The sequence below is a fragment of the Malaclemys terrapin genome, chromosome 23 (assembly GCF_027887155.1).
Source record: "Malaclemys terrapin pileata isolate rMalTer1 chromosome 23, rMalTer1.hap1, whole genome shotgun sequence".
NCBI lineage: Eukaryota > Metazoa > Chordata > Testudines > Emydidae > Malaclemys > Malaclemys terrapin.
Genome location: NC_071527.1, coordinates 18,691,328 through 18,717,444, shown reverse-complemented (window position 1 = coordinate 18,717,444; position 26,117 = coordinate 18,691,328). Strand labels below are relative to the sequence as shown.

The following is a 26,117-nucleotide window of genomic DNA, read 5'->3' as shown; positions in this document are numbered from 1 at the left end:
TGCGGGTCGGGAGTGCGGGGCACCGGGGGAGGAGGGGAGCCCAGGGCTAGGATAGTGGGGGCTGCGGGTCGGGAGTGAGGGGCACCGGGGGAGGAGGGGAGCCCAGGGCTAGGATAGTGGGGGCTGCGGGTCGGGAGTGCGGGGCACCGGGGGAGGAGGGGAGCCCAGGGCTAGGCTAGTGGGGGCTGCGGGTCGGGAGTGAGGGGCACCGGGGGAGGAGGGGAGCCCAGGGCTAGGATAGTGGGGGCTGCGGGTCGGGAGTGCGGGGCACCGGGGGAGGAGGGGAGCCCAGGGCTAGGATAGTGGGGGCTGCGGGTCGGGAGTGCGGGGCACCGGGGGAGGAGGGGAGCCCAGGGCTAGGATAGTGGGGGCTGCGGGTCGGGAGTGAGGGGCACCGGGGGAGGAGGGGAGCCCAGGGCTAGGATAGTGGGGGCTGCGGGTCGGGAGTGCGGGGCACCGGGGGAGGAGGGGAGCCCAGGGCTAGGATAGTGGGGGCTGCGGGTCAGGAGTGCGGGGGAGGAGGGGAGCCCAGGGCTAGGATAGTGGGGGCTGCGGGTCAGGAGTGAGGGGCACCAGGGCTGGGGAGGGGGGTACATGAGGCTGGGACGGAAGGGGTTAACACCCCCCCCTTTGGGAGAGATGGGGCAGTTGCTAAGGAGACTCCTGTCGCTATGGAGATTGGGCTGAGGCGCCCTGATTGGCTGGGGGGCTCGCACGTCCCACTGCCCTGCTTTTACTTCTGCCATTTGTGGGTTTTTCTGTGTGACGTGAAGGATGGGGGGGCGATGGGGGAGGGGAGCTGGGGATGAGCCGGGCCCCGGGCACGTGGCCTGAGCGGGGGAGGGGGTGAGTTTGGGGGTGTCCCCTTTGGGACCCCACTTCGGGGAGACACAGCCGAGGGGGACTCCCTGTGACCCCCAGACCCCGCTGCCCCTGCCAGGGGGCTGAGTCCTAGTCGGGGGCCTCCCCCAGGCTGGGGGGTACGGAGCGCCCTGCCCCCAGCTCAGCTGGGCTCAGTGCAGGGGGGCTGGGAGCCAGGACTCCTGGGTTCTCTCCGCTGTTGTGCCCCTGACTCCCTGTGTAACCTCAGGCAAGTCACTTCCCCACTGGGTGCCTCAGGAACAGGGACCCCCCCCCCCCCCCCCGCCGCGCTGTGTGAGGGGTGGGGGTCCTGCCATTGCTGGCCTCCCCGTGTGGCGTGCGGGCAGCGCGGTGACCTCCCCCCACAGGCAGTACTGCAGGGAGAGCTCCACCCTCCCCCACCCCTCCTGACACTGGGGTCTGGGACAGGCCCTGCAGATCACCCCCCACACACACCCTTCCCCCAGTCCAGGCCCTGACCCAGCTGGGTTCACCAGCCGGAGGCGGAGCCCCCTGCCTCCCCCCTCTCCCCCGTCGCCCAGCCTGGGGGAGCAGAATGGGGACTCGAGGGGGGAGGGGACCGGGAGAGCCAGGGAGAACACCCCCCTGCCCCCCACAAAAGAGGAGGCCTATGGCTGTGAGTGCAGCCGGCTCCGGGATGAGTCACCAGCCGCTGGCCAGCTCCAGGCAGGAGCCGCTGAAGGACAAAGGGGACTTTACAGTGGGGGCGGGGGACAAACCGCAGAAGCAGCCCCCGACCCCCCCCCTTTGATTCTGAGCCTGTTTAACACCAGCATCAGCCCCTCAGGACTCCTGGGTTCTCTCCCGGCTCTGGGAGGGGAGTGGGGTCTAGTGATTAGAGCAGCCCAAGGCGGGGGCAGGGGCACTGGCCAGGACTCCTGGGTTCTCTCCCCGGCTCTGGGAGGGGAGTGGGGGCTGGTGGGTTAGAGCAGGGGGGGCAGGGAGCCAGGACTCCTGGGTTCTCTCCCCGGCTCTGGGAGGGGAGTGGGGGCTGGGAACCAGGACTCCTGGGTTCTCTCCCTGGCTCTGGGAGGGGAGTGGGGTCTGGTGGTTAGAGCAGGGGGGGGCTGGGAGCCAGGACGCCTGGGTTCTCTCCCTGTCTCCTGTTGATCTCCGGGGAGTCGCTGTTTCCCTGTTGGCCAGTTCCAGCCGTGGGGCTCCTGTCCTGAGCCGCAGCCTCTCCGGGGAGGGCTCTGTGCCAGGAGTGTGACCCACCCTCCCCTGGACTCACTTTGCCAGGAAACCCTGAGCCAGCGGCTGCTTCCCAGTCCCCCGAGCAGCTGGCTCCGGGCTGGGCTGCCTGGGGAGGCTGGACCGGGGCTGCTGTCCCTGGCTGTTCTCCGCCTGGGTCGGGGTGTCCGGAGCAGCTGGGCAGCGTCCTGTGGGCTCGGGCACAGGGCTGGAGGAGGGAGCATCAGAGCTGGCCACCATGTGTGACGGAGCAGGGAGCAGGGCAGATTTGACCTGGGAATGTTGCAGGGGGGTTGCAGTGGGGATGTGGGACTTCCCTTGAAGGAAGCTACCTGAGCTGTAACCTGAGCCAGGAACGGGGGTGGGGAGAATTAACACCTTCTGCCCGGGAGACTGAACAAAGGAGAGGAGCAGCGGGAGGGGCTTGGAGTTTAGTTTCGGTTGGGGCTGGGTGGTGCAACGCAGGGAACCCCAAGCTGGGGTCCAAGCTCCCTGAACCTCCCCGAGGGACCTAATTGAGGGGGTCTGGTCGTACCTACACGCTCTGCTTGAGACTGTGTTCCTGTCCTTAAATAAACCTTCTGCTTTACTGGCTGGCTGAGAGTCACAGTGAATCTCGGGAAGAGGGGTGCAGGGCCCTAACTCCCCCACAATCCGCAACAACTGGTGGCAGCGGCGGGATCTACTGCACCCCGTGGACGGCGCTTCCTGCAGTAAGTGACTGGGGAGCAGTAAAACGAAGGGGGATTGACGGGGACCAGGCGCGCTGAAGAGTGAGAGAGAGACGGTTATTACCCCTGGGAGTGTGTGACCAGCGAGAAGGACTTTTGCAGTAACAGGGTCCCCCGAGGGGATCGCAGCGAGTGGTCCCAGGGGCGGAGGAGTCTGCAGCTCGACCCTGGCAGAGAGGTGGTGACCTCGAGAAGGGCTGGCACACTAGGGGGCCCCCTGGGAACTGTGGGGAGCTGTGAGCACACAGGCCGGTGAGTGGCCAGCAGGAAGATGTATGCCAAGCGGCTTAAGAGCGACCTGGTGGAGCTGTGCAAGCAGAGGCAGCTGCGCATTGGGAGGCTCACCAAAGAACAGCTCATTGCCCAGCTGGAGGCAGAAGATCGCGCGAATGAACTGATCCCTGTGTCTCAGGGAAGCAGCCTGGCAAATGCAGCGCAGGCCCCAGTGTCTGTCCCAGCCGGGAGTGGTCAGCCGGCTGCTGAGGGCGTCCCGAGACCCCTCCTTCCTATGCCTAGGGGAAGGGTGGGGAGGAGCCCAGCAAATACCGAAGGCGCCGTGGCCCCCCCGGCCAGCAGGGGGTCCCCCCGGCGAAGCTCGCCGGCCAGCAGAGGATCCTCCCGGCGACGTTCGGCATCCGGGGAGCGGAATTGGCTGGAATGGGAGAAAGAGCTAAAACTGAGAGAGCTGGAGGATCGTGAACAACAGAGACAGCATGAACGGGAGGAGAAAGAGAGACAGAGACAGCATGAACGGGAGGAGAAAGAGAGACAGAGACAGGAGAATGAGAGGCAGCGTCAGCATGACCTGGAACTGGCGAGATTGAAGGGCAGCGAACCCCCGGCTGCGGTGAGTGAGGGAGGACCCAGGACTGCACGGAGCTTTGATAAGTGCATCATGGCCCCATACAAGGAGGGGGAGGACATGGATGACTTCCTGGAGGCCTTTGAGACGGCCTGCGAGCTGCACCGGGTGGATCCCGCGGACAGACTCCGGGTCCTTACCCCCTTACTGGACCCCAAATCCGTGGCATTGTACCGCCAACTGGGAGAGGCAGAGAAAGGGGACTACGAACTATTCAAAAAGGCCCTGCTACGAGAGTTTGGGCTGACTCCTGAGATGTACCGGGAAAGGTTCCGGAGTCAAGATAAAACCCCTGAGATCTCATATCTGCAACTAGCCGTCCGCATGGAAAGATACGCCAGCAAGTGGGCTGGTGGGGCCCAGACGAAGGAGGACCTGATTAAACTGCTGGTACTGGAGCAACTGTATGAGCGGTGCCCATCCGACCTGAGGCTGTGGTTGGTGGACAGAAAGCCAGAGAACCCGCGACACGCCGGGCAGCTGGCTGATGAGTTTGTAAAGAGCCGGTCAGGGGGTGGCAGGGAGGAGCCCCAAAGGAACAGGCCCGCCGCGATGCAGAGAGAGAGTCACCCTGGGACCTCCCAAAGGGGGAATATGGGGAATCCCCTCCCACGGGGAAGGCCCAGCATCAGGGACAACCGACCGGCTCGAGGGGACCCACGGGACCTGAGCTGCTATTACTGCGGCCGAAGAGGCCACGTTCGGGCCCAGTGCCCCAAGCTCAAGGACAGACTGAGCAGACCGAACCCGCACCGGGTTAACTTGGTAGAGGCCCAGACGGACGAGGGGCCGGCTTCCCACGCAAGAGGGGCTGGCAGCTTATCAACTGCTCAAGAGAGAGAAGGGCCCCCGGCCAGCTTCTCTGGGGGGCCAGATGCTCCGGATTCAAAGTTCTCCGTTTACAGGGTTGGCGCGGGGCTGTCCCTGCGGAGCGAGTGCCTTGTTCCCCTGGAGGTGGATGGGAAGAAAGTTTATGGATACTGGGACACGGGCGCAGAGGTGACACTGGCCCGGCCCGAGGTGGTGGCCCCAGATCGGGTGGTGCCCAACACCTTCCTGACCCTGACCGGGGTGGGCGGGACCCCATTCAAGGTTCCCGTAGCGAGGGTACACCTGAAATGGGGGGCCAAGGAGGGCCCCAAGGACGTGGGAGTGCACCACCATTTGCCCACTGAGGTGTTGATGGGGGGGGACCTAGAGGACTGGCCAAGCAGCCCCCAGACCGCCTTAGTCGTGACCCGTAGCCAGAGCCGGCGAGGGGCACTACGCCCTGACCTTGGGAAGGATGTCCCACCGGAGGCACCGAACCCTTCCCGGGTGGGGAGGGAACACCCAAGGACAGGCCACGGGGTGGCTGGGGCTTCCGACCCAGCCGACGAGAGGGAGCAGGTCCCCATCCCTTCCCCAGCCGCCGAGTTCCAGGCCGAGTTGCAGAAGGACCCCTCCCTGCGGAAGCTAAGGGGCCTGGCTGACCTCAGTGTGGTACAGACCATGAGGAGAGGATGCAAGGAGAGGTTCCTGTGGGAGAAGGGGTTCCTGTACCGAGAGTGGGCTCCCCCGGGGGAAGTGGAGTCGTGGGGGATCAGGAGGCAGCTGGTGGTTCCCCAGAAGTTTCGCCACAAGCTACTGTACCTGGCCCATGACATCCCTCTCGCAGGGCACCAGGGGATCCGGCGCACCAGGCAGAGGCTGCTACAGAACTTTTACTGGCCCGGGGTCTTCACCAACGTCCGGCAGTACTGCCGATCCTGTGACCCCTGCCAGAGGGTGGGGAAGGCCCGGGACAAGGGGAAGGCAGCATTGAGACCTTTGCCCATCATAGAGGAGCCTTTCCAGAAGGTGGCCATGGACATAGTGGGACCTCTCAGCAAGACGACCCGGTCTGGGAAGAAATACATCCTGGTGGTGGTAGATTTCGCCACCCGCTACCCCGAGGCAGTGCCCTTATCGTCCATTGAAGCAGACACTGTGGCGGATGCGCTGCTGACCATTTTCAGCCGAGTGGGGTTCCCCAAGGAAGTCTTGACGGACCAAGGGTCCAACTTCATGTCGGCCCTACTCCGGTGCTTGTGGGAGAGATGTGGGGTCCGGCACAACTGGGCCTCAGCATATCACCCCCAATCCAACGGGCTGGTGGAAAGGTTCAATGGGACGCTAAAAATGATGCTGAAAACATTTATGAATCAGCACCCGCAGGACTGGGACAAGTACTTACCTCACCTGCTGTTTGCGTACAGGGAGGTACCCCAGGAGTCTACCGGGTTTTCGCCTTTCGAACTGCTATATGGAAGGCGGGTAAGGGGGCCCCTGGACCTGATGAGAGACGAATGGGAGGGGAAGGCCACTCCTGACGGAGAGTCGGTGGTGGAGTATGTCCTGACCTTCCGGGAACGACTTGCCGAGCTCATGGGCCTGGCCAGGGAGAATCTGGCCAGAGCCCAGAGGAAGCAGAAGGTCTGGTATGACCGCACAGCACGGGCCCGCACCTTCGCCACTGGGGATCAGGTGATGGTCCTCATCCCCGTGAGGAAAAACAAACTCCAGGCCGCCTGGGAAGGGCCCTTCAAGGTTGTCAAGCAACTAAACGAGGTAAACTATGTGGTGGAGCTGTCGAACCGGGCACACCACCACCGGGTGTACCATGTGAATATGATGAAGCCATATTATGACAGGGGGAATATGGTGTTGGCCGTGTGTGGACAGTGGGAGGGGCAGGGAGATGACCCTTTAGTAGATCTATTCCCTGGGACAAGAGTTGGCTTCCCCCTGGAAGCAATTCCCCTCTCTGATCGGCTAACCCCTGCCCAGCGAGCTGAGATCGGAGGGGTGCTGCATCTGTACCAGCAGCTGTTTTCCAACCAGCCTGGACGCACTAATCTGACTGTCCACCGGGTGCAGACAGGATCGCACCCGCCTATAAAATGCTCCCCCTTCCGAGCCACAGGGAAAACTGCTCAGGACCTGGAAAGAGAGGTCAATGACATGCTGGCTTTGGGGGTGATCCAGCCGTCTTCCAGCCCTTGGGCCTCGCCGGTGGTGCTGGTCCCCAAAAAGGACGGGTCGATCCGGTTCTGTGTGGACTATCGGAAGCTCAATGCCATCACTGTAGCCGATGCCTACCCCATGCCCAGGCCGGACGAGCTCCTAGACAAGCTGGGAGGTGCTCGGTACCTTACCACCATGGATCTTACAAAGGGCTATTGGCAAGTGCCGCTGGATGCAGATGCCAGGCTGAAATCGGCCTTTGTCACCCCTCTGGGGCTCTATGAGTTCCTGACCCTGCCCTTCGGCCTCAAGGGAGCGCCGGCCACCTTCCAGCGCCTGGTGGATCAGCTACTGAGGGGGATGGAGAGTTTTGCCGTGGCGTATATCGATGACATCTGTGTCTTTAGCCAGACCTGGGAGGACCACATATCCCAGGTTAGACAAGTGCTGGACCGACTCCAGAAGGCTGGGCTGACCGTAAAACCGGAGAAGTGCAAGGTGGGGATGGCTGAGGTATCCTACCTAGGCCACCGGGTGGGAAGCGGCTGCCTAAAGCCGGAACCAGCCAAAGTGGAGGTGATCAGAGACTGGCCCGCTCCTCAAACCAAAAAGCAGGTCCAAGCCTTTATTGGGATGGCAGGGTACTATCGGAGGTTCGTGCCCCACTTTAGCGCCATAGCCGCCCCCATCACTGAGCTGTGCAAGAAGGGGAAGCCAGACAAAGTGGTCTGGACCGAGGAGTGCCAGGAGGCTCTCCGGGCGCTGAAGGAGGCTCTGGTCAGTGGCCCAGTTCTGGCAAACCCAGACTTTGACAAGCCCTTTATGGTGTTCACCGACGCCTCAGACACAGGACTGGGGGCGGTGTTAATGCAGGAGGATGAAAAGGGGGAGAGACACCCCATCGTGTACCTGAGCAAGAAGTTGCTACCCCGGGAGCAGAACTACGCGGCCATCGAGAAGGAATGCCTGGCCATGGTGTGGGCCCTCAAGAAACTAGAGCCATATCTCTTTGGGCGTCACTTCACCGTGCACACCGACCACTCTCCCCTGACCTGGCTGCACCAGATGAAAGGAGCCAACGCCAAGCTCCTGAGGTGGAGCCTGCTCCTGCAGGATTATGACATGGACGTGGTCCATGTGAAGGGACGTGACAACGTGATAGCGGACGCGTTGTCCCGGAGAGGGAGCCCTGAACTTCCCCAGGTCACTGGTCAGAGTGACCCCGCTCAGTTCAGTCTCGAAGGGGGGAGAGATGTGACGGAGCAGGGAGCAGGGCAGATTTGACCTGGGAATGTTGCAGGGGGGTTGCAGTGGGGATGTGGGACTTCCCTTGAAGGAAGCTACCTGAGCTGTAACCTGAGCCAGGAACGGGGGTGGGGAGAATTAACACCTTCTGCCCGGGAGACTGAACAAAGGAGAGGAGCAGCGGGAGGGGCTTGGAGTTTAGTTTCGGTTGGGGCTGGGTGGTGCAACGCAGGGAACCCCAAGCTGGGGTCCAAGCTCCCTGAACCTCCCCGAGGGACCTAATTGAGGGGGTCTGGTCGTACCTACACGCTCTGCTTGAGACTGTGTTCCTGTCCTTAAATAAACCTTCTGCTTTACTGGCTGGCTGAGAGTCACAGTGAATCTCGGGAAGAGGGGTGCAGGGCCCTAACTCCCCCACAATCCGCAACACCATGCCAGACCTTAAACACCTTCTGGCCGTCCAGGTAATACCTGCCTCTCTGGAGGGGGTCTTGGCCCGGGAGGGGATCAGCGGGGGTGTGTGTGTGAATTAATACCTAGACCAGAGTCTGGCTGGTCTGGGTTGAGGGACATCAGCAGGACTGGGGGGAGCCCAGGGTTGGGCTAGCAGGGGCTGCGGGTTGGGAGTGAGGGGCGCCGGCAGGGCTGGGCTAGCAGGGGCTGTGGGTTGGGAATGAGGGGCGCTGGCAGAGCTGGGGGGGAGCCCAGGGCTGGAATAGCAGGGGCTGCGGGTCGGGAGTGAGGGGCACTGGAAGTGCTGGTCTGACACTTCCCCTCTCTGCCCTGTGCCCCAAATTCAAACCTAGATCAAAAAATCCCTTGAGTTTATTCAAAGAATGAGAGTTCTCGGGGGGGCGGAGAGGGGGGCTCCAGCCTCTCCCCCGTGCTGGGGAGTTGGGTGGTTACTGGTGTTGAGTAGCCAGGAGTCACGGGGGTCCGGGGCCTCAGGGCCCCGATCGCGGGGGGGCTCTGGCCCTTAGACCTGCAGCTCCACGCGGGCGTCTGCGCTGGTGGCTGGAGCTCGCTGGCAAGGTCCTTGCACGGGGCATCATGCCTGCTCGCACAACAGCAGCTCACATGCGTAGTGGGCAGGTGTGCAAACGCAGGCACTGGGCTTCCACACCGGGACGTGCGTGCAGCAGGCCAGTGTACAGGCACAGCAAGGCGTCCCCGAGCACAACTGGACACAGCGACGTTCACACTCGCTTGTGTGGGGAAGCGGGCACACCTGTGAGTCTTGCCCGTGCAGCAAAGCAGGTGTGGAAAAGCGTGCACGCCGGTTTGCCCCCTTGCTTGCATGGTGGAGCATGCACACACATGCGTGCGAGGAAGTGTGCAGCTCAGCTTGCACGGTGATGTGCACACCCATGTACACTCGCCCAGGCAGCCCCACTCAGCCCCTTTCTCCTTCTCGTTGGCAGTTCAAGAGGATGCTGACCCGTGAGCTCACCCACCTGTCGGAGATGAGCCGCTCCGGAAACCAGGTCTCCGAGTACATTTCCAGCACGTTCCTTGGTGAGCACCGAGCCCGGGGGGTCCCCGTGGGGCCTGGGCTCAGACCTGGAGTGGGGCTGCCTGCCCATGTGTGCCACAGGGAGCCCAATGGTTACTGGGAGCCAGGACGCCTGGGTTCTCTCCCAGCCCTGGGAGGGGAGTGGGGGCTAGTGGTTAGAGCAGGGGGCTGGGAGCCAGGACTCCTGGGTTCTCTCCCAGCCCTGGGAGGGGAGTGGGGATGAGTGGTTAGAGCAGGGGGCTGGGAGCCCGGACTCCTGGGTTCTCTCCCCGGCTCTGGGAGGGGAGTGGGGTCTAGTGGGTTAAAGGAGGGGGGCTGGGAGCCAGGACTCCTGGGTTCTCCCCTCAGCTCTGGGAGGGGAGTGGGGGCTAGTGGGTTAGAGCAGGGAACTGGGAGCCCGGACTCCTGGGTTCTCTCCCTGGCTCTGGGAGGGGAGTGGGGGCTGGTGGGTTGGGGCTGGGAGCCCGGACCCTTTGGGTTCTCTCCCTGGCTCTGGCCCCGCTCCCTGTGTAACTGTGGGTGAGTCACTTCCTGGGGCTGGAGATGCTGTGCAGACACTAGTGCCCACGCCCGGCGTGTCGGTGCCACACAGGTCCGTGTGGCCCCCAGCCCTGCCTCACCAACGCGCTCACACCCCTCTGTCCCCCCCCCCCCCCCCCCGCGCCGCTGCCCCACGCCAGGAAGGCTGTTCTCTGGCTGCGTCCGGAGCTGCTTCCCGCGGAGGCAGACGGGTCCCCGGAGCCCCATTGACGTCAAAAGGGACAAACTTCCGGCCTAAAGCAAATGTTGATGCAAAGGGCCCGTCAATGGGACGTCTGTGCGGGAGCCGGCTCCCCCCAGCTGTCCCGGGCACCGGCTGTTAGCCCTGCCCGGGCCAGGCCGGCGCCCACGGGCTCAGGGGGCAGCTCAGATCGGGGCACCGGGCCCACAGCAGCTCAGGGGAGGGGCTCACGCCTGGGCGCTGAGAGGCTGTTTAGGAATGCGGGGGGGGGGGTCAGGGACGCAGCTCGGGGGACTTAAGTGAAACGAGAAAGGAAAATAGTTTGTGCACAAGGCTGGAATCCAGGACTCCTGGGCTCCCCCACGCCCGCCCCCCCTACTCTCACCACTGGGCCCCGCTCCCCTCCCAGAGCCAGGACTCCTGGGTTCTTTCACCAGCTCTGAGAGGGAAGTGGGGGCTAGTGGTTAGAGCAGGGGGGGCTAGGACCCAGGACTCCTGGGTTCTCTCCCCGGCTCTAGGAAGGGGAGGGGAGGGAGTCCCAGTGGTGAGAGCGGGGCGGGCCTGGGAGCCAGGACTCCTGGGCTCTCTCCCCGGCTCTGGGAGGGGAGTTGGGGCTGGTGGGTTAGAGTGGGGGGGCTGGGAGCCAGGACTCCTGGGTTCTCTCCTGGTTCTAGGAGGGGAGCGGGGCCCCGTAGCTGTGGTGGGGGGCCGGGGGGGCTGGGAGCCAGGGAGGGGAGCGGGGCCTAGTTGCTGTGGGGAGACCGGGGGGGACTCCGGGGGGCTGGGCTGTGGGGGTGAGCTCTGGAGGGGGCTCCGGGGAGCTGGGCTCTGGGGGGCTGGGCTGTGGGGGGGCCAGAGGGGCTCTGGGTCACTGTTGCCACCTGTATCATACGGAGTCCTCTGCGTTCGGATTGGCTGGGTGCCCTGTGATGTCACAATGCTGCCCTCCTCCCCACTGCCTGAGTCCCCTCCAGGAGCCCATGTCTTGGGGGGCCCCCCACCCCCTACGCTGCCATGATGCCTCGTTCCTCCCTCTTCTCTGCAGGTGCTGGGGGGGGGTTGCATCCTGGTTCCCCGACCCCCCGCGTTCTGCTGCCCGGAGTGACCCCCCCACACCCTGCACTGCCACCACCGGGGGGGGCGCCTGTCTCCCTGCTGGGCCCAGCCCGACCGGGGGCTCTGAGTCCGGCCCCCGGGGGGCTGGACCCCAGGACTTGACGTCAGCAGCGTGGGCACCAGCCTCCCCGGGATAGGACTGTGGTGGGAGGGGACGCACCCCGAGGGCAGCAGGGGGAGGGGTGGTTTGCACACATCCCCCCCCACGCACATTGGCCCAGTCTCCGGCACACACCCAGTCACACTCAGATCCGTGCGCTCACTCTTGCCCGCCCCCGTGGCACAGCCCCTCCCCCACTGACCGGCCGCTCCCCCCCCAGACAAGCAGAACGAGGTGGAGATCCCGCCCCCCACGCAGAAGGAGCGGGACAAGAAGAAGAAGCAGCAGCCCATGTGCCAGATCAGCGGCGTGAAGAAACTCATGCCCAGCTCGGGCCTGACCAACTCCAGCATCCCCCGCTTCGGGGTCAAAACCGACCAGGAGGAGCTGCTCAGCACGGTGCGGGGCGGGGCTGCGGGGCGGGAGCGAGGGGCACCGGCAGGGCTGGGGGGGCAGGGCTGGGCTAACAGGGGCTGCGGGGCGGGAGTGAGGGGCACCGGCAGAGCTGGGGGGGAGGGGACTGGGATGGGGGTGGCGGGTCAGGAGTGAGGGGCACCGGCAGGGCTGGGGGGGGATCCCAGGGCTGGAATAGCAGGGGGTTGCGGGTCGGGAGTGAGGGGCACCGGCAGAGCTGGGGGGGAAGCCCAGGGCTGGGCTGGCAAGGGCTGTGGGTCGGGAGTGAGGGGCACCGGCAGAGCTGGGGGGCAGGGCTGGGCTGGCAGGGGCTGCGGGTCGGGAGTGAGGGGCACGGCAGAGCTGGGGAAGGGGGGAGCCCAGGGCTGGGCTAGCAGGGGGCTGCGGGTCGGGAGTGAGGGGCACCGGCAGAGCTGGTGGGGAGGGGACTGGGATGGGGGTGGCGGGTCAGGAGTGAGGGGCACCGGCAGGAGTATGGTGGGGCTGTGGGTCCAGCTGGGCACCCCCACCTCTGGGCTCCTGCAGACGTGCTCTACCAGGCCTCTCCATGGGGTCCCTGTCCCCCCCCCCCCCCCCCCCATTCTCATCACCCCCTGTTCTGCCTTCCAGGAGCTGGAGAATCTCAACAAGTGGGGCCTGAACATTTTCCACGTCTCCGAATATTCCAGCAGCCGCTCGCTCAGCTGCATCATGTACACGATATTCCAGGTAGGGCCCCAGGCCAGGCGCGGTGGGTGGGGCCTGTCCGTGGGGGCTGGCAGCGCCCACCCCTCTGTGCAGCACACGGAATCACACCTGGCACCCGCTTGGCCAGGGATCCTCAGTGCTGGCCGGGAACCAGGACTCCTGGGTTCTGTCCCTGGCTCGGGGAGGGGAGTGGGGTCTAGTGGTTAGAGCAGGGGGGCCCTGGGCATCAGGAGTCCCTTCCCAGCTCTGTGGGACGGGGGCCTGAAGCTGGGGGGGGGGGTGCTGTGGGCTCTGCCCACAGGAGTGTCTGGCGCTGGCCCCTCTGGCGTGACTCTGCCTGTCCACAAATGCTCCCTTCCCCCCCCAGGAGAGAGAACTGCTGAAAACCTTCAAGATCCCAGTGGAGACGCTGTTGACGTACGTGCTGACGCTGGAGGAGCACTACCACGCCGACGTGGCCTACCACAACAGCCTGCACGCCGCCGACGTGATCCAGTCCACGCACGTCCTGCTGGCCACGCCCGCCCTGGACGTGAGTTGGGGGCCGCCGGGGGGCTGAGCGTGTCAGGGACAGAACGGCCGCTGGGGGGCTCTCATGCCACCGGTGGCAGAGTGGGGGCCCTGGGGCCAGCTCTCGATCCCCTGTGACGCAGGGTGTCTGGGACGTGACCCAGCCCGGCCGGCTGTCAGGGGGGAAGCGGCTGGAATAGAGACGGAAACGGGACTGAAACGAATTTGGGGGGGCTGGAAAGCTGCCTGTCCGTCTGTCCATCCATCCCCAGCTGTCTGCCTGTCTCTCTGCCCGCCCTGGGTCCGTCGCTGCCTCCTGCAGGGTCTGACAGCCTTGGCAGCAGCTGGCATGGGCCCACTCCGAGGCAGGATACCAGGGTGATGGGCCCCAGGGCTAACCCCCACATGGCAATTCCCCGCACAGTCTCTGCAGCTTCCCGAGAGCCAGGGCAGAGCGACGCCCGGCTGTGCCAATGGCATGGCTGGGCGCGGGCCTGAGGGACCGGGCCCAGGGGGGCAGCCAGGACTCCTGGGTTCCTCGCGCTGCGACGTGCCCAACCATGGGGCAGAGCCAGCCCCTGCCCTCGCTTGTTAACCAGCCGAGCCCGGCCTCAGCCCCCTGCGTGTGCCCTTGGCAGGCTGTCTTCACCGACCTGGAGATCCTGGCTGCTCTGTTTGCAGCCGCCATCCATGACGTGGATCACCCGGGCGTCTCCAACCAGTTCCTGATCAACACCAGTGAGTGCCCCACGATCCCGCGTCCGGGGGCGAGGGCCTGGGGGTCCCAGCGCTTCCCAGAGACCCGCAGCAGCTTTGGGGGGGATACATGTGTGTTTCCTAATCTCTCCAGCTCCGGCGCACACGCCCTGCACCAGGACACTCCAGCCCTCCTGCGCACACGCCTGTGCACCGGGACCTGGACACATACCTCAGCGCACACCCTTGCACTCCCGCACACCCCCCCGTGCACTGGGACACACACACACCAACCCTTCTGCACACACCCCTGTGTACCGGGACCTGGACACATACCTCAGTGCACACCCTTGCACTCCCGCACACCCCCCCATGCACCGGGACACACACACACCTGTGTGCATTCCGACACGTGTGCACCCCCCCGTGCTTGCCGTCAGAGCTGCCCCATCCCCCCGTGCAGCCGGCTGGGTCAGTCCGGCCCATGCACGCAGCTCCCCGCCATGCACTGATTTCCCCCTCCCGGGAGCACGGGGCGAGGGGCAAGGGGGGTAGGAGCCGGGGCGGCTGCGGCTGGCGCCCCCTGACCCCCCCCTCGCCCCGCAGACTCGGAGCTGGCCCTGATGTACAACGACGAGTCAGTCCTGGAGAACCACCACCTGGCCGTGGGCTTCAAGCTGCTGCAGGAGGAGAATTGCGACATCTTCCAGAGCCTCAGCAAGCGCCAGCGCCAGATGCTGCGCAAGATGGTTATAGACATGGTGAGCCGGGCCCCTGCAAGGGCGCTGTGCTCGGACTCCTGGGTTCTGGGGGGGCTGGGGGGGCTGGGGCAAGGGGCGCTGTGCTCGGACTCCTGGGTTCTGGGGGGGGGGCTGGGGCAAGGGGCGCTGTGCTCGGACTCCTGGGTTCTGGGGGGGCTGGGGGGGCTGGGGCAAGGGGCGCTGTGCTCGGACTCCTGGGTTCTGGGGGGGGGGCTGGGGCAAGGGGCGCTGTGCTCGGACTCCTGGGTTCTGGGGGGGCGGGGGGGGCTGGGGCAAGGGGCGCTGTGCTCGGACTCCTGGGTTCTGGGGGGGGGGCTGGGGCAAGGGGCGCTGTGCTAGGACTCCTGGGTTCTGGGCAGGCTGGTGTTGCGGATTGTGGGGGAGTTAGGGCCCTGCACCCCTCTTCCCGAGATTCACTGTGACTCTCAGCCAGCCAGTAAAGCAGAAGGTTTATTTAAGGACAGGAACACAGTCTCAAGCAGAGCGTGTAGGTACGACCAGACCCCCTCAATTAGGTCCCTCGGGGAGGTTCAGGGAGCTTGGACCCCAGCTTGGGGTTCCCTGCGTTGCACCACCCAGCCCCAACCGAAACTAAACTCCAAGCCCCTCCCGCTGCTCCTCTCCTTTGTTCAGTCTCCCGGGCAGAAGGTGTTAATTCTCCCCACCCCCGTTCCTGGCTCAGGTTACAGCTCAGGTAGCTTCCTTCAAGGGAAGTCCCACATCCCCACTGCAACCCCCCTGCAACATTCCCAGGTCAAATCTGCCCTGCTCCCTGCTCCGTCACATCTCTCCCCCCTTCGAGACTGAACTGAGCGGGGTCACTCTGACCAGTGACCTGGGGAAGTTCAGGGCTCCCTCTCCGGGACAACGCGTCCGCTATCACGTTGTCACGTCCCTTCACATGGACCACGTCCATGTCATAATCCTGCAGGAGCAGGCTCCACCTCAGGAGCTTGGCGTTGGCTCCTTTCATCTGGTGCAGCCAGGTCAGGGGAGAGTGGTCGGTGTGCACGGTGAAGTGACGCCCAAAGAGATATGGCTCTAGTTTCTTGAGGGCCCACACCATGGCCAGGCATTCCTTCTCGATGGCCGCGTAGTTCTGCTCCCGGGGTAGCAACTTCTTGCTCAGGTACACGATGGGGTGTCTCTCCCCCTTTTCATCCTCCTGCATTAACACCGCCCCCAGTCCTGTGTCTGAGGCGTCGGTGAACACCATAAAGGGCTTGTCAAAGTCTGGGTTTGCCAGAACTGGGCCACTGACCAGAGCCTCCTTCAGCGCCCGGAGAGCCTCCTGGCACTCCTCGGTCCAGACCACTTTGTCTGGCTTCCCCTTCTTGCACAGCTCAGTGATGGGGGCGGCTATGGCGCTAAAGTGGGGCACGAACCTCCGATAGTACCCTGCCATCCCAATAAAGGCTTGGACCTGCTTTTTGGTTTGAGGAGCGGGCCAGTCTCTGATCACCTCCACTTTGGCTGGTTCCGGCTTTAGGCAGCCGCTTCCCACCCGGTGGCCTAGGTAGGATACCTCAGCCATCCCCACCTTGCACTTCTCCGGTTTTACGGTCAGCCCAGCCTTCTGGAGTCGGTCCAGCACTTGTCTAACCTGGGATATGTGGTCCTCCCAGGTCTGGCTAAAGACACAGATGTCATCGATATACGCCACGGCAAAACTCTCCATCCCCCTCAGTAGCTGATCCACCAGGCGCTGGAAGGTGGCCGGCGCTCCCTTGAGGCCGAAGGGCAGGGTCAGGAACTCATAGAGCCCCAGAGGGGTGACAAAGGCCGATTTCAGCCTGGCATCTGCATCCAGCGGCACTTGCCAATAGCCCTTTGTAAGATCCATGGTGGTAAGGTACCGAGCACCTCCCAGCTTGTCTAGGAGCTCGTCCGGCCTGGGCATGGGGTAGGCATCGGCTACAGTGATGGCATTGAGCTTCCGATAGTCCACACAGAACCGGATCGACCCGTCCTTTTTGGGGACCAGCACCACCGGCGAGGCCCAAGGGCTGGAAGACGGCTGGATCACCCCCAAAGCCAGCATGTCATTGACCTCTCTTTCCAGGTCCTGAGCAGTTTTCCCTGTGGCTCGGAAGGGGGAGCATTTTATAGGCGGGTGCGATCCTGTCTGCACCCGGTGGACAGTCAGATTAGTGCGTCCAGGCTGGTTGGAAAACAGCTGCTGGTACAGATGCAGCACCCCTCCGATCTCAGCTCGCTGGGCAGGGGTTAGCCGATCAGAGAGGGGAATTGCTTCCAGGGGGAAGCCAACTCTTGTCCCAGGGAATAGATCTACTAAAGGGTCATCTCCCTGCCCCTCCCACTGTCCACACACGGCCAACACCATATTCCCCCTGTCATAATATGGCTTCATCATATTCACATGGTACACCCGGTGGTGGTGTGCCCGGTTCGACAGCTCCACCACATAGTTTACCTCGTTTAGTTGCTTGACAACCTTGAAGGGCCCTTCCCAGGCGGCCTGGAGTTTGTTTTTCCTCACGGGGATGAGGACCATCACCTGATCCCCAGTGGCGAAGGTGCGGGCCCGTGCTGTGCGGTCATACCAGACCTTCTGCTTCCTCTGGGCTCTGGCCAGATTCTCCCTGGCCAGGCCCATGAGCTCGGCAAGTCGTTCCCGGAAGGTCAGGACATACTCCACCACCGACTCTCCGTCAGGAGTGGCCTTCCCCTCCCATTCGTCTCTCATCAGGTCCAGGGGCCCCCTTACCCGCCTTCCATATAGCAGTTCGAAAGGCGAAAACCCGGTAGACTCCTGGGGTACCTCCCTGTACGCAAACAGCAGGTGAGGTAAGTACTTGTCCCAGTCCTGCGGGTGCTGATTCATAAATGTTTTCAGCATCATTTTTAGCGTCCCATTGAACCTTTCCACCAGCCCGTTGGATTGGGGGTGATATGCTGAGGCCCAGTTGTGCCGGACCCCACATCTCTCCCACAAGCACCGGAGTAGGGCCGACATGAAGTTGGACCCTTGGTCCGTCAAGACTTCCTTGGGGAACCCCACTCGGCTGAAAATGGTCAGCAGCGCATCCGCCACAGTGTCTGCTTCAATGGACGATAAGGGCACTGCCTCGGGGTAGCGGGTGGCGAAATCTACCACCACCAGGATGTATTTCTTCCCAGACCGGGTCGTCTTGCTGAGAGGTCCCACTATGTCCATGGCCACCTTCTGGAAAGGCTCCTCTATGATGGGCAAAGGTCTCAATGCTGCCTTCCCCTTGTCCCGGGCCTTCCCCACCCTCTGGCAGGGGTCACAGGATCGGCAGTACTGCCGGACGTTGGTGAAGACCCCGGGCCAGTAAAAGTTCTGTAGCAGCCTCTGCCTGGTGCGCCGGATCCCCTGGTGCCCTGCGAGAGGGATGTCATGGGCCAGGTACAGTAGCTTGTGGCGAAACTTCTGGGGAACCACCAGCTGCCTCCTGATCCCCCACGACTCCACTTCCCCCGGGGGAGCCCACTCTCGGTACAGGAACCCCTTCTCCCACAGGAACCTCTCCTTGCATCCTCTCCTCATGGTCTGTACCACACTGAGGTCAGCCAGGCCCCTTAGCTTCCGCAGGGAGGGGTCCTTCTGCAACTCGGCCTGGAACTCGGCGGCTGGGGAAGGGATGGGGACCTGCTCCCTCTCGTCGGCTGGGTCGGAAGCCCCAGCCACCCCGTGGCCTGTCCTTGGGTGTTCCCTCCCCACCCGGGAAGGGTTCGGTGCCTCCGGTGGGACATCCTTCCCAAGGTCAGGGCGTAGTGCCCCTCGCCGGCTCTGGCTACGGGTCACGACTAAGGCGGTCTGGGGGCTGCTTGGCCAGTCCTCTAGGTCCCCCCCCATCAACACCTCAGTGGGCAAATGGTGGTGCACTCCCACGTCCTTGGGGCCCTCCTTGGCCCCCCATTTCAGGTGTACCCTCGCTACGGGAACCTTGAATGGGGTCCCGCCCACCCCGGTCAGGGTCAGGAAGGTGTTGGGCACCACCCGATCTGGGGCCACCACCTCGGGCCGGGCCAGTGTCACCTCTGCGCCCGTGTCCCAGTATCCATAAACTTTCTTCCCATCCACCTCCAGGGGAACAAGGCACTCGCTCCGCAGGGACAGCCCCGCGCCAACCCTGTAAACGGAGAACTTTGAATCCGGAGCATCTGGCCCCCCAGAGAAGCTGGCCGGGGGCCCTTCTCTCTCTTGAGCAGTTGATAAGCTGCCAGCCCCTCTTGCGTGGGAAGCCGGCCCCTCGTCCGTCTGGGCCTCTACCAAGTTAACCCGGTGCGGGTTCGGTCTGCTCAGTCTGTCCTTGAGCTTGGGGCACTGGGCCCGAACGTGGCCTCTTCGGCCGCAGTAATAGCAGCTCAGGTCCCGTGGGTCCCCTCGAGCCGGTCGGTTGTCCCTGATGCTGGGCCTTCCCCGTGGGAGGGGATTCCCCATATTCCCCCTTTGGGAGGTCCCAGGGTGACTCTCTCTCTGCATCGCGGCGGGCCTGTTCCTTTGGGGCTCCTCCCTGCCACCCCCTGACCGGCTCTTTACAAACTCATCAGCCAGCTGCCCGGCGTGTCGCGGGTTCTCTGGCTTTCTGTCCACCAACCACAGCCTCAGGTCGGATGGGCACCGCTCATACAGTTGCTCCAGTACCAGCAGTTTAATCAGGTCCTCCTTCGTCTGGGCCCCACCAGCCCACTTGCTGGCGTATCTTTCCATGCGGACGGCTAGTTGCAGATATGAGATCTCAGGGGTTTTATCTTGACTCCGGAACCTTTCCCGGTACATCTCAGGAGTCAGCCCAAACTCTCGTAGCAGGGCCTTTTTGAATAGTTCGTAGTCCCCTTTCTCTGCCTCTCCCAGTTGGCGGTACAATGCCACGGATTTGGGGTCCAGTAAGGGGGTAAGGACCCGGAGTCTGTCCGCGGGATCCACCCGGTGCAGCTCGCAGGCCGTCTCAAAGGCCTCCAGGAAGTCATCCATGTCCTCCCCCTCCTTGTATGGGGCCATGATGCACTTATCAAAGCTCCGTGCAGTCCTGGGTCCTCCCTCACTCACCGCAGCCGGGGGTTCGCTGCCCTTCAATCTCGCCAGTTCCAGGTCATGCTGACGCTGTCTCTCATTCTCCTGTCTCTGTCTCTCTTTCTCCTCCCGTTCACGCTGATGCTGTCTCTCTTTCTCCTCCCGTTCATGCTGTCTCTGTCTCTCTTTCTCCTCCCGTTCATGCTGTCTCTGTTGTTCACGATCCTCCAGCTCTCTCAGTTTTAGCTCTTTCTCCCATTCCAGCCAATTCCGCTCCCCGGATGCCGAACGTCGCCGGGAGGATCCTCTGCTGGCCGGCGAGCTTCGCCGGGGGGACCCCCTGCTGGCCGGGGGGGCCACGGCGCCTTCGGTATTTGCTGGGCTCCTCCCCACCCTTCCCCTAGGCATAGGAAGGAGGGGTTTCGGGACGCCCTCAGCAGCCGGCTGACCACTCCCAGCTGGGACAGACACTGGGGCCTGCGCTGCATTTGCCAGGCTGCTTCCCTGAGACACAGGGATCAGTTCATTCGCGCGATCTTCCGCCTCCAGCTGGGCAATGAGCTGTTCTTTAGTGAACCTCCCAATGCGCAGCCGCCTCTGCTTGCACAGCTCCACCAGGTCGCTCTTAAGCCGCTTGGCATACATCTTCCTGCTGGCCACTCACCGGCCTGTGTGCTCACAGCTCCCCACAGTTCCCAGGGGGCCCCCTAGTGTGCCAGCCCTTCTCGAGGTCACCACCTCTCTGCCAGGGTCGAGCTGCAGACTCCTCCGCCCCTGGGACCACTCGCTGCGATCCCCTCGGGGGACCCTGTTACTGCAAAAGTCCTTCTCGCTGGTCACACACTCCCAGGGGTAATAACCGTCTCTCTCTCACTCTTCAGCGCGCCTGGTCCCCGTCAATCCCCCTTCGTTTTACTGCTCCCCAGTCACTTACTGCAGGAAGCGCCGTCCACGGGGTGCAGTAGATCCCGCCGCTGCCACCAGTTGTTGCGGATTGTGGGGGAGTTAGGGCCCTGCACCCCTCTTCCCGAGATTCACTGTGACTCTCAGCCAGCCAGTAAAGCAGAAGGTTTATTTAAGGACAGGAACACAGTCTCAAGCAGAGCGTGTAGGTACGACCAGACCCCCTCAATTAGGTCCCTCGGGGAGGTTCAGGGAGCTTGGACCCCAGCTTGGGGTTCCCTGCGTTGCACCACCCAGCCCCAACCGAAACTAAACTCCAAGCCCCTCCCGCTGCTCCTCTCCTTTGTTCAGTCTCCCGGGCAGAAGGTGTTAATTCTCCCCACCCCCGTTCCTGGCTCAGGTTACAGCTCAGGTAGCTTCCTTCAAGGGAAGTCCCACATCCCCACTGCAACCCCCCTGCAACATTCCCAGGTCAAATCTGCCCTGCTCCCTGCTCCGTCACAGCTGGGGCAAGGGGCGCTGTGCTCGGACTCCTGGGTTCTGGGGGGGCTGGGGCAAGGGGCGCTGTGCTCGGACTCCTGGGTTCTGGGGGGGCGGGGGGGGCTGGGGCAAGGGGCGCTGTGCTCGGACTCCTGGGTTCTGGGGGGGCTGGGGGGGCTGGGGCAAGGGGCGCTGTGCTCGGACTCCTGGGTTCTGGGGGGGGGGCTGGGGCAAGGGGCGCTGTGCTAGGACTCCTGGGTTCTGGGCAGGCTGGGGCAAGGGGCGCTGTGCTAGGACTCCTGGGTTCTGGGAGGGGCTGGGGCAAGGGGCGCTGTGCTAGGACTCCTGGGTTCTGGGGGGGCTGGGGGGGGCTGGGGCAAGGGGCGCTGTGCTAGGACTCCTGGGTTCTGGGGGGGGCTGGGGCAAGGGGCGCTGTGCTAGGACTCCTGGGTTCTGGGGGGGGGCTGGGGCAAGGGGCGCTGTGCTAGGACTCCTGGGTTCTGGGCGGCTCCTCCCCTCCCTCCCGTGACAGTCTGTCCCCACCCATTTCTCCCCCCCCCCAGGTCCTGGCCACCGACATGTCCAAGCACATGAGCCTCTTGGCCGACCTCAAGACCATGGTGGAGACCAAGAAAGTGACGAGCTCCGGGGTGCTGCTGCTAGACAACTACACGGACCGGATCCAGGTGGGTGGGGGCTGGGGAGGGCCCCCAGTGCATGGGACATGGCGGGGAGGGAGATGGAGGCCCCCCAGGTCAGCCAGGTGAACGAGCCGTCCATCCTGACCCACCTGGCCCGGGTTAGCTTGGAGCCTGGCCGGGCTCGCTGCACCGGGGGCAGGGGTTCCCCGGGGGGGCAGGGTGGGGGGCGCTGGCCCAGTCCCCACACTGTTCGTTCTCCCCACCCCAGGTCCTGCGGAACATGGTTCACTGCGCCGACCTCAGCAACCCCACCAAGCCGCTGGAGCTGTACCGCCAGTGGACCGACCGCATCATGGAGGAGTTCTTCCGGCAGGGCGACAAGGAGCGGGAGCGGGGCATGGAGATCAGCCCCATGTGCGACAAGCACACGGCCTCCGTGGAGAAATCACAGGTGCGGGCGGGGCCCGGTGCTGCCGGAGGGGCCTGCTCACCCGGCTGGCTGGCGGCGGTGGGGCAGGGCTCCAGCCCATGGCGCAGCGTGGGGAGGTCCTAGCACCAGCCCCTGAATGCGCCTGGCCGGGGGTGTGGGGCCAGCAGTGGGGGGAATCCCAGGGGCACCAACACGCCCGCCAGGGCCCTCAGCTCACTCACTCCTATGCCGTGAGCTGTCCCCCGGCCAAAGCCCAGAGCTCCGGGTCCTCTGCCCCACAAACCTCTGCCCCGTTATTACCAGCATGACGGTAGCACCTAGAGAATCCAACTGGAGCCCGTCGTGCTGGGCGCTGCCCAGACCCCAGCCGAGATCGGGGCCCCGTCGGGCCGGGCGCTGCCCAGACCCCAGCCGAGATCGGGCCCTGTCGGGCCGGGCGCTGCCCTGACCCCAGCCGAGATCGGGCCCTGTCGGGCCGGGCGCTGCCCTGACCCCAGCCGAGATCGGGGCCCCGTCGGGCTGGGCGCTGCCCAGACCCCAGCCAAGATCGGGGCCCCGTCGGGCTGGGCGCTGCCCAGACCCCGACCAAGATCAGGGCGCCGTCGTGCCGGGCGCCGCGCAGACCCGGCCAAGATCAGGGCCCCGTCGGGCCGGGCACCGCGCAGACCCCAGCCAAGCTCGGGGCCCCGTCGTGCCGGGCGCTGCCCAGACCCCAGCCGAGATCAGGGCCCCGTCGGGCCGGGCGCTGCGCAGACCCCGACCGAAATCAGGGCCCCGTCACACCGGGCGCCGCCCAGATCCCGGCCGAGATTGGGGCCCCATCGGGCCGGGCGCCGGCCAGACCCAGCCGGGATCAGGGCCCCATCGGGCCGGGCGCCGCGCAGACCCGAGCCAGGATCAGGGCCCTGTCGGGCCGGGCGCCGCGCAGACCTGGCTGGGATCAGGGCCCCGTCGGGCCGGGCGCCGCGCAGACCCGGCCAAGATTAGGGCCCCATCGCGCCGGGCGCTGCACAGACCCAGCCGGGATCAGGGCCCCGTCGCGCCGGGCGCCGGCCAGACCCGGCTGGGATCAGGGCCCCGGACCCCAGCTGCTCTGATTCTCACCTCCCTGGCTCTGCCTTTCAGGTGGGCTTCATCGACTACATCGTTCACCCCGCTGTGGGAGACGTGGGCGGACCTGGTGCACCCCGACGCCCAGGAGATCCTGGACACGCTGGAGGACAACCGGGACTGGTACCACAGCATGATCCCACAGAGCCCCTCCCCGCCCCCGGACGAGCAGGACAAGGCTGAGGAGGCCTGCCTGGAGAAATTCCAGTTCGAACTGACACTGGAGGAGGAGGGCGAGGAGTCGGATCAGTCAGGCCGCGAGGAGGAGGAGCCGCCCTGCCTGTCCCCAGAGGAGGGGGGCGGGCAGAACGGACTGGCACACCACACAGCCCCTGGGGCACCGTGACTCTGGGCTTCGTCTCAGTCGCCCGGCGGGAAACAAAACTAAAGCCACACACACGCACCCCCCGCCATGGACTCTTTTTTGGGGGGGAGACCCCAACAAACAACAAACATTTAATTTAATTTTGGTTTTAGTTGGGGGGATTTTTATTGTATTTTTTACAAAAAAAAAAAAAAAAGAAAAAGGAAAAAAAAAGAAAAACTTTGAAAAAACCAAACCACAACAAAGGGAACAAACACAGCAACTGTAGAGGGGGTCGGGCCTGGGCCCGGCCCCCCCACAGCGGAGCTCCAAGCCCTCCGGACTCTTCCACCTCACGTCTGCGGCTTTGCTGGTTTTTTTACTGATCCATTCGGATTCTCTTTGATTTGGAGCAGCCGGGGGCCGGGCGCTTTTCGCTTTCCATTCGGGTTTTCCCTTCCCCACGCCCTTTAGAGATCTATTTTTTTAAACAATCAGGAATGAACGCAGAGCAGGATCGGAGCACACTGTCCTAGCTGGGACCCTCAGCCAGCCTAGATCTGGCCTGGGGTCTTCGTGCTCCGGGCCGCACAACGGTGGTTATTATGATTTTAATTTATTATTGCGGGGGGAGGGGATGGTTGTGGGGTCTGGGTTATTTTTAACGCACCTGGTAATTTATTGTAAATTAATTATTATTTTTGGAAAGTTGGGGAGGGAGGGGAGAAGTTTTATTTTTCTGTAATCAGATTTTTTTCTCCCATTGCTCGGGGGTTCATTTCGTCCCCCTCTTTCCCCTCCCCCACTGAGGCCATAGCCCCCCCTTTCCTGGGAGGATGAGAAGGGGCTTAACTTTTGAAAAGGGGGAACTAGATGGCGAAGCTCCAACCCCCCCCCTCGAAGCAGCCGCTCTCCGAGCGACTAGCCAGCCAAGTCTTCCTCTCTTCATCCGTTTGCACAAATACGGCGCTCTGGCCGCATGGATTGATTGTATCAGCCAGCTGCTCCTCCACCCCCCCACCCCCCACCCCGAGCAGCTGGGAACCAGCTTCGCTTCACTTTGAGTTGACTTGCCAACACCCCCAGCTGGCAGCAGACGGGCCGCGGGCACCGCCGCTGCAGGAGGCGCCCAGGGGATAGTCCAAGGTGCCGAAGCTGGATTCAGGGGGCACTGGGCTCCGGACCGTCCTCTGGGGCTCCCGCCTGGTGCCCTCTGCGGCATTAGGCCCCCAACACCAGCGCAGCCGGGCACCACCGTGAGGGCAGGGCGTTCCAGGGGGCCGACCCTTGGGACTCTGGCCCTGCGAGAGGATGCAGCCCCCGAGGGCTTTAACTGACCCCCCTCGGGCTCCTGAAGCCCCCGGCCCTCTCCCTGCGCTGGCGGCTGTGGGGGCAGGCGGGGTGGGGGGGGAGTAGAACAAGTGCCCCCCTCTGGCTGTGGCCTCGCAGACCCTGGCGGGCACTGCTGCAGTGCAGCTCCAGCAGGAGCTGGGTGGGCTCGTGCAGACGCCGGACGCCATCCCCGGCAAACGGGAGCTGGGCCCTGTGGCTGCTGCCTTCTCTGGGCGGGGGGGGGAGCTAGGCTGGGCTGCTCTCCCCCCTCCCCCCGAATGCCCAGCACCCGGAGGGGGCAGGTGAAGCTGGGGCTTTAGAACCATTTCCTCAAGTGCTAAAGGGGGGGGGGAAGCAGCTCCACTAGCCGCGTCTGCACGTGCCCGGTTCTGTCTGCAGGACATGCAGGGCTCGCTCTGGGGGGATGATCTTGGGGGTTACATCCAGGGTGAAAAGTCAGGGTGATCCCCCCCCCCTGCAGGAAACCAGAGTTTCTTCCCATTGCATTGGGAGGGGGCAGTTGTATGGCAAATGAGTCTTTGGGGGGGGGGGTGAGAGGGCAGGGATGTGGGATCAGGCTGGGGCTGGCGTGTGCCATCCTGCCGCCCCCTGTACCCCGCAGGAGTGAAGCAATAATGAGTGAGGTTGCCCCCCCCCCCAAAATGCTTCAGCGAGCTTTCGAACCAAAGCCCTTGGACGCACCGTCCCCTGGGGCCAGCACCTCCGGGGTCCTCGGCCGGGGGCTGCCCTGGGGCAGGGGGATGAGGAACATGGGCAGGGCCCACCCGAGCGATGTGCCACCGGGAATGGGCCTTGGGCAGGTGCAAGCCATGCGGGTGCCCCCAGCCAGTGCCCGGTGGGGCCCCGTGGCCAGCTGGGGGGAGCGGTGCCATGTCTGAACACTGTACTGTAGCAATTGATTTCTATTTTCCTGCAGCCGGGGCGGGGGTGCGGGTGGTGCCCGCCCCTGTAGAGCCTTTATTTTTGTACGCGGTTCGGGTCTGTGCGTCGGTCGGGTCGGTTTTGTTCTGTACATACTGTGAATAGCAGCTGTAAATGACTCCCTCCGCCTCAAACAAGACAGCGTGGGCCGGGGGGGGCTGAGCCCCCTCCCCAGGATCTGAGCTCCCTCTCCCCCCCCCCCCCCCCGCGTATGTATCTGGTGTAACTGCTCCTCTTTCGCCATGTCCTTGCCCTGTTTCTCTCTTGGCCTTTCCCAGTCGTCAGCTGCGGAGCTCACAATAAAACCAGGAGGAAGGGACCCTGCCTCTGGCCTCTGGCTTCCAGGGGGGCGTTGGGGTGTCCGGGCAGGGCTGGGGGTGGGGTACAGCTGGGCGTGCCCCTGGGTTTGTGCAGGGGGTGGGAGTGCGCCCTGGGCAGCTCAGGGGGGTTGGGCTCCAGGCCAGCCTGTGCATCCCTGGGGCGTGGGGGGGTCACCTTACAAAGACCCCAACCCTGCACCCCGGGTTCTGTGCAGCACCCACTGGCACGGGCTGGGGGG

At 64.1% G+C, this 26,117-nt stretch overlaps 1 protein-coding gene across 1 annotated transcript in view; it reads left to right on the top strand.

Moving 5' to 3' along the window:
* LOC128828092 (cAMP-specific 3',5'-cyclic phosphodiesterase 4B-like) overlaps positions 1 to 25,877 on the top strand; it is a 148,999-nt gene extending 123,122 nt beyond the window's left edge. Inside the window, 10 exon segments of the mRNA XM_054012452.1 lie at positions 9,318 to 9,411; positions 11,567 to 11,745; positions 12,370 to 12,468; positions 12,815 to 12,979; positions 13,596 to 13,695; positions 14,260 to 14,414; positions 21,363 to 21,485; positions 21,709 to 21,891; positions 22,996 to 23,022; positions 23,024 to 25,877. Coding sequence (XP_053868427.1) covers positions 9,318 to 9,411; positions 11,567 to 11,745; positions 12,370 to 12,468; positions 12,815 to 12,979; positions 13,596 to 13,695; positions 14,260 to 14,414; positions 21,363 to 21,485; positions 21,709 to 21,891; positions 22,996 to 23,022; positions 23,024 to 23,326 — 1,428 coding nt within the window. The 3' untranslated portion in view covers positions 23,327 to 25,877.
* Positions 25,878 to 26,117: the final 240 nt, after the last annotated feature.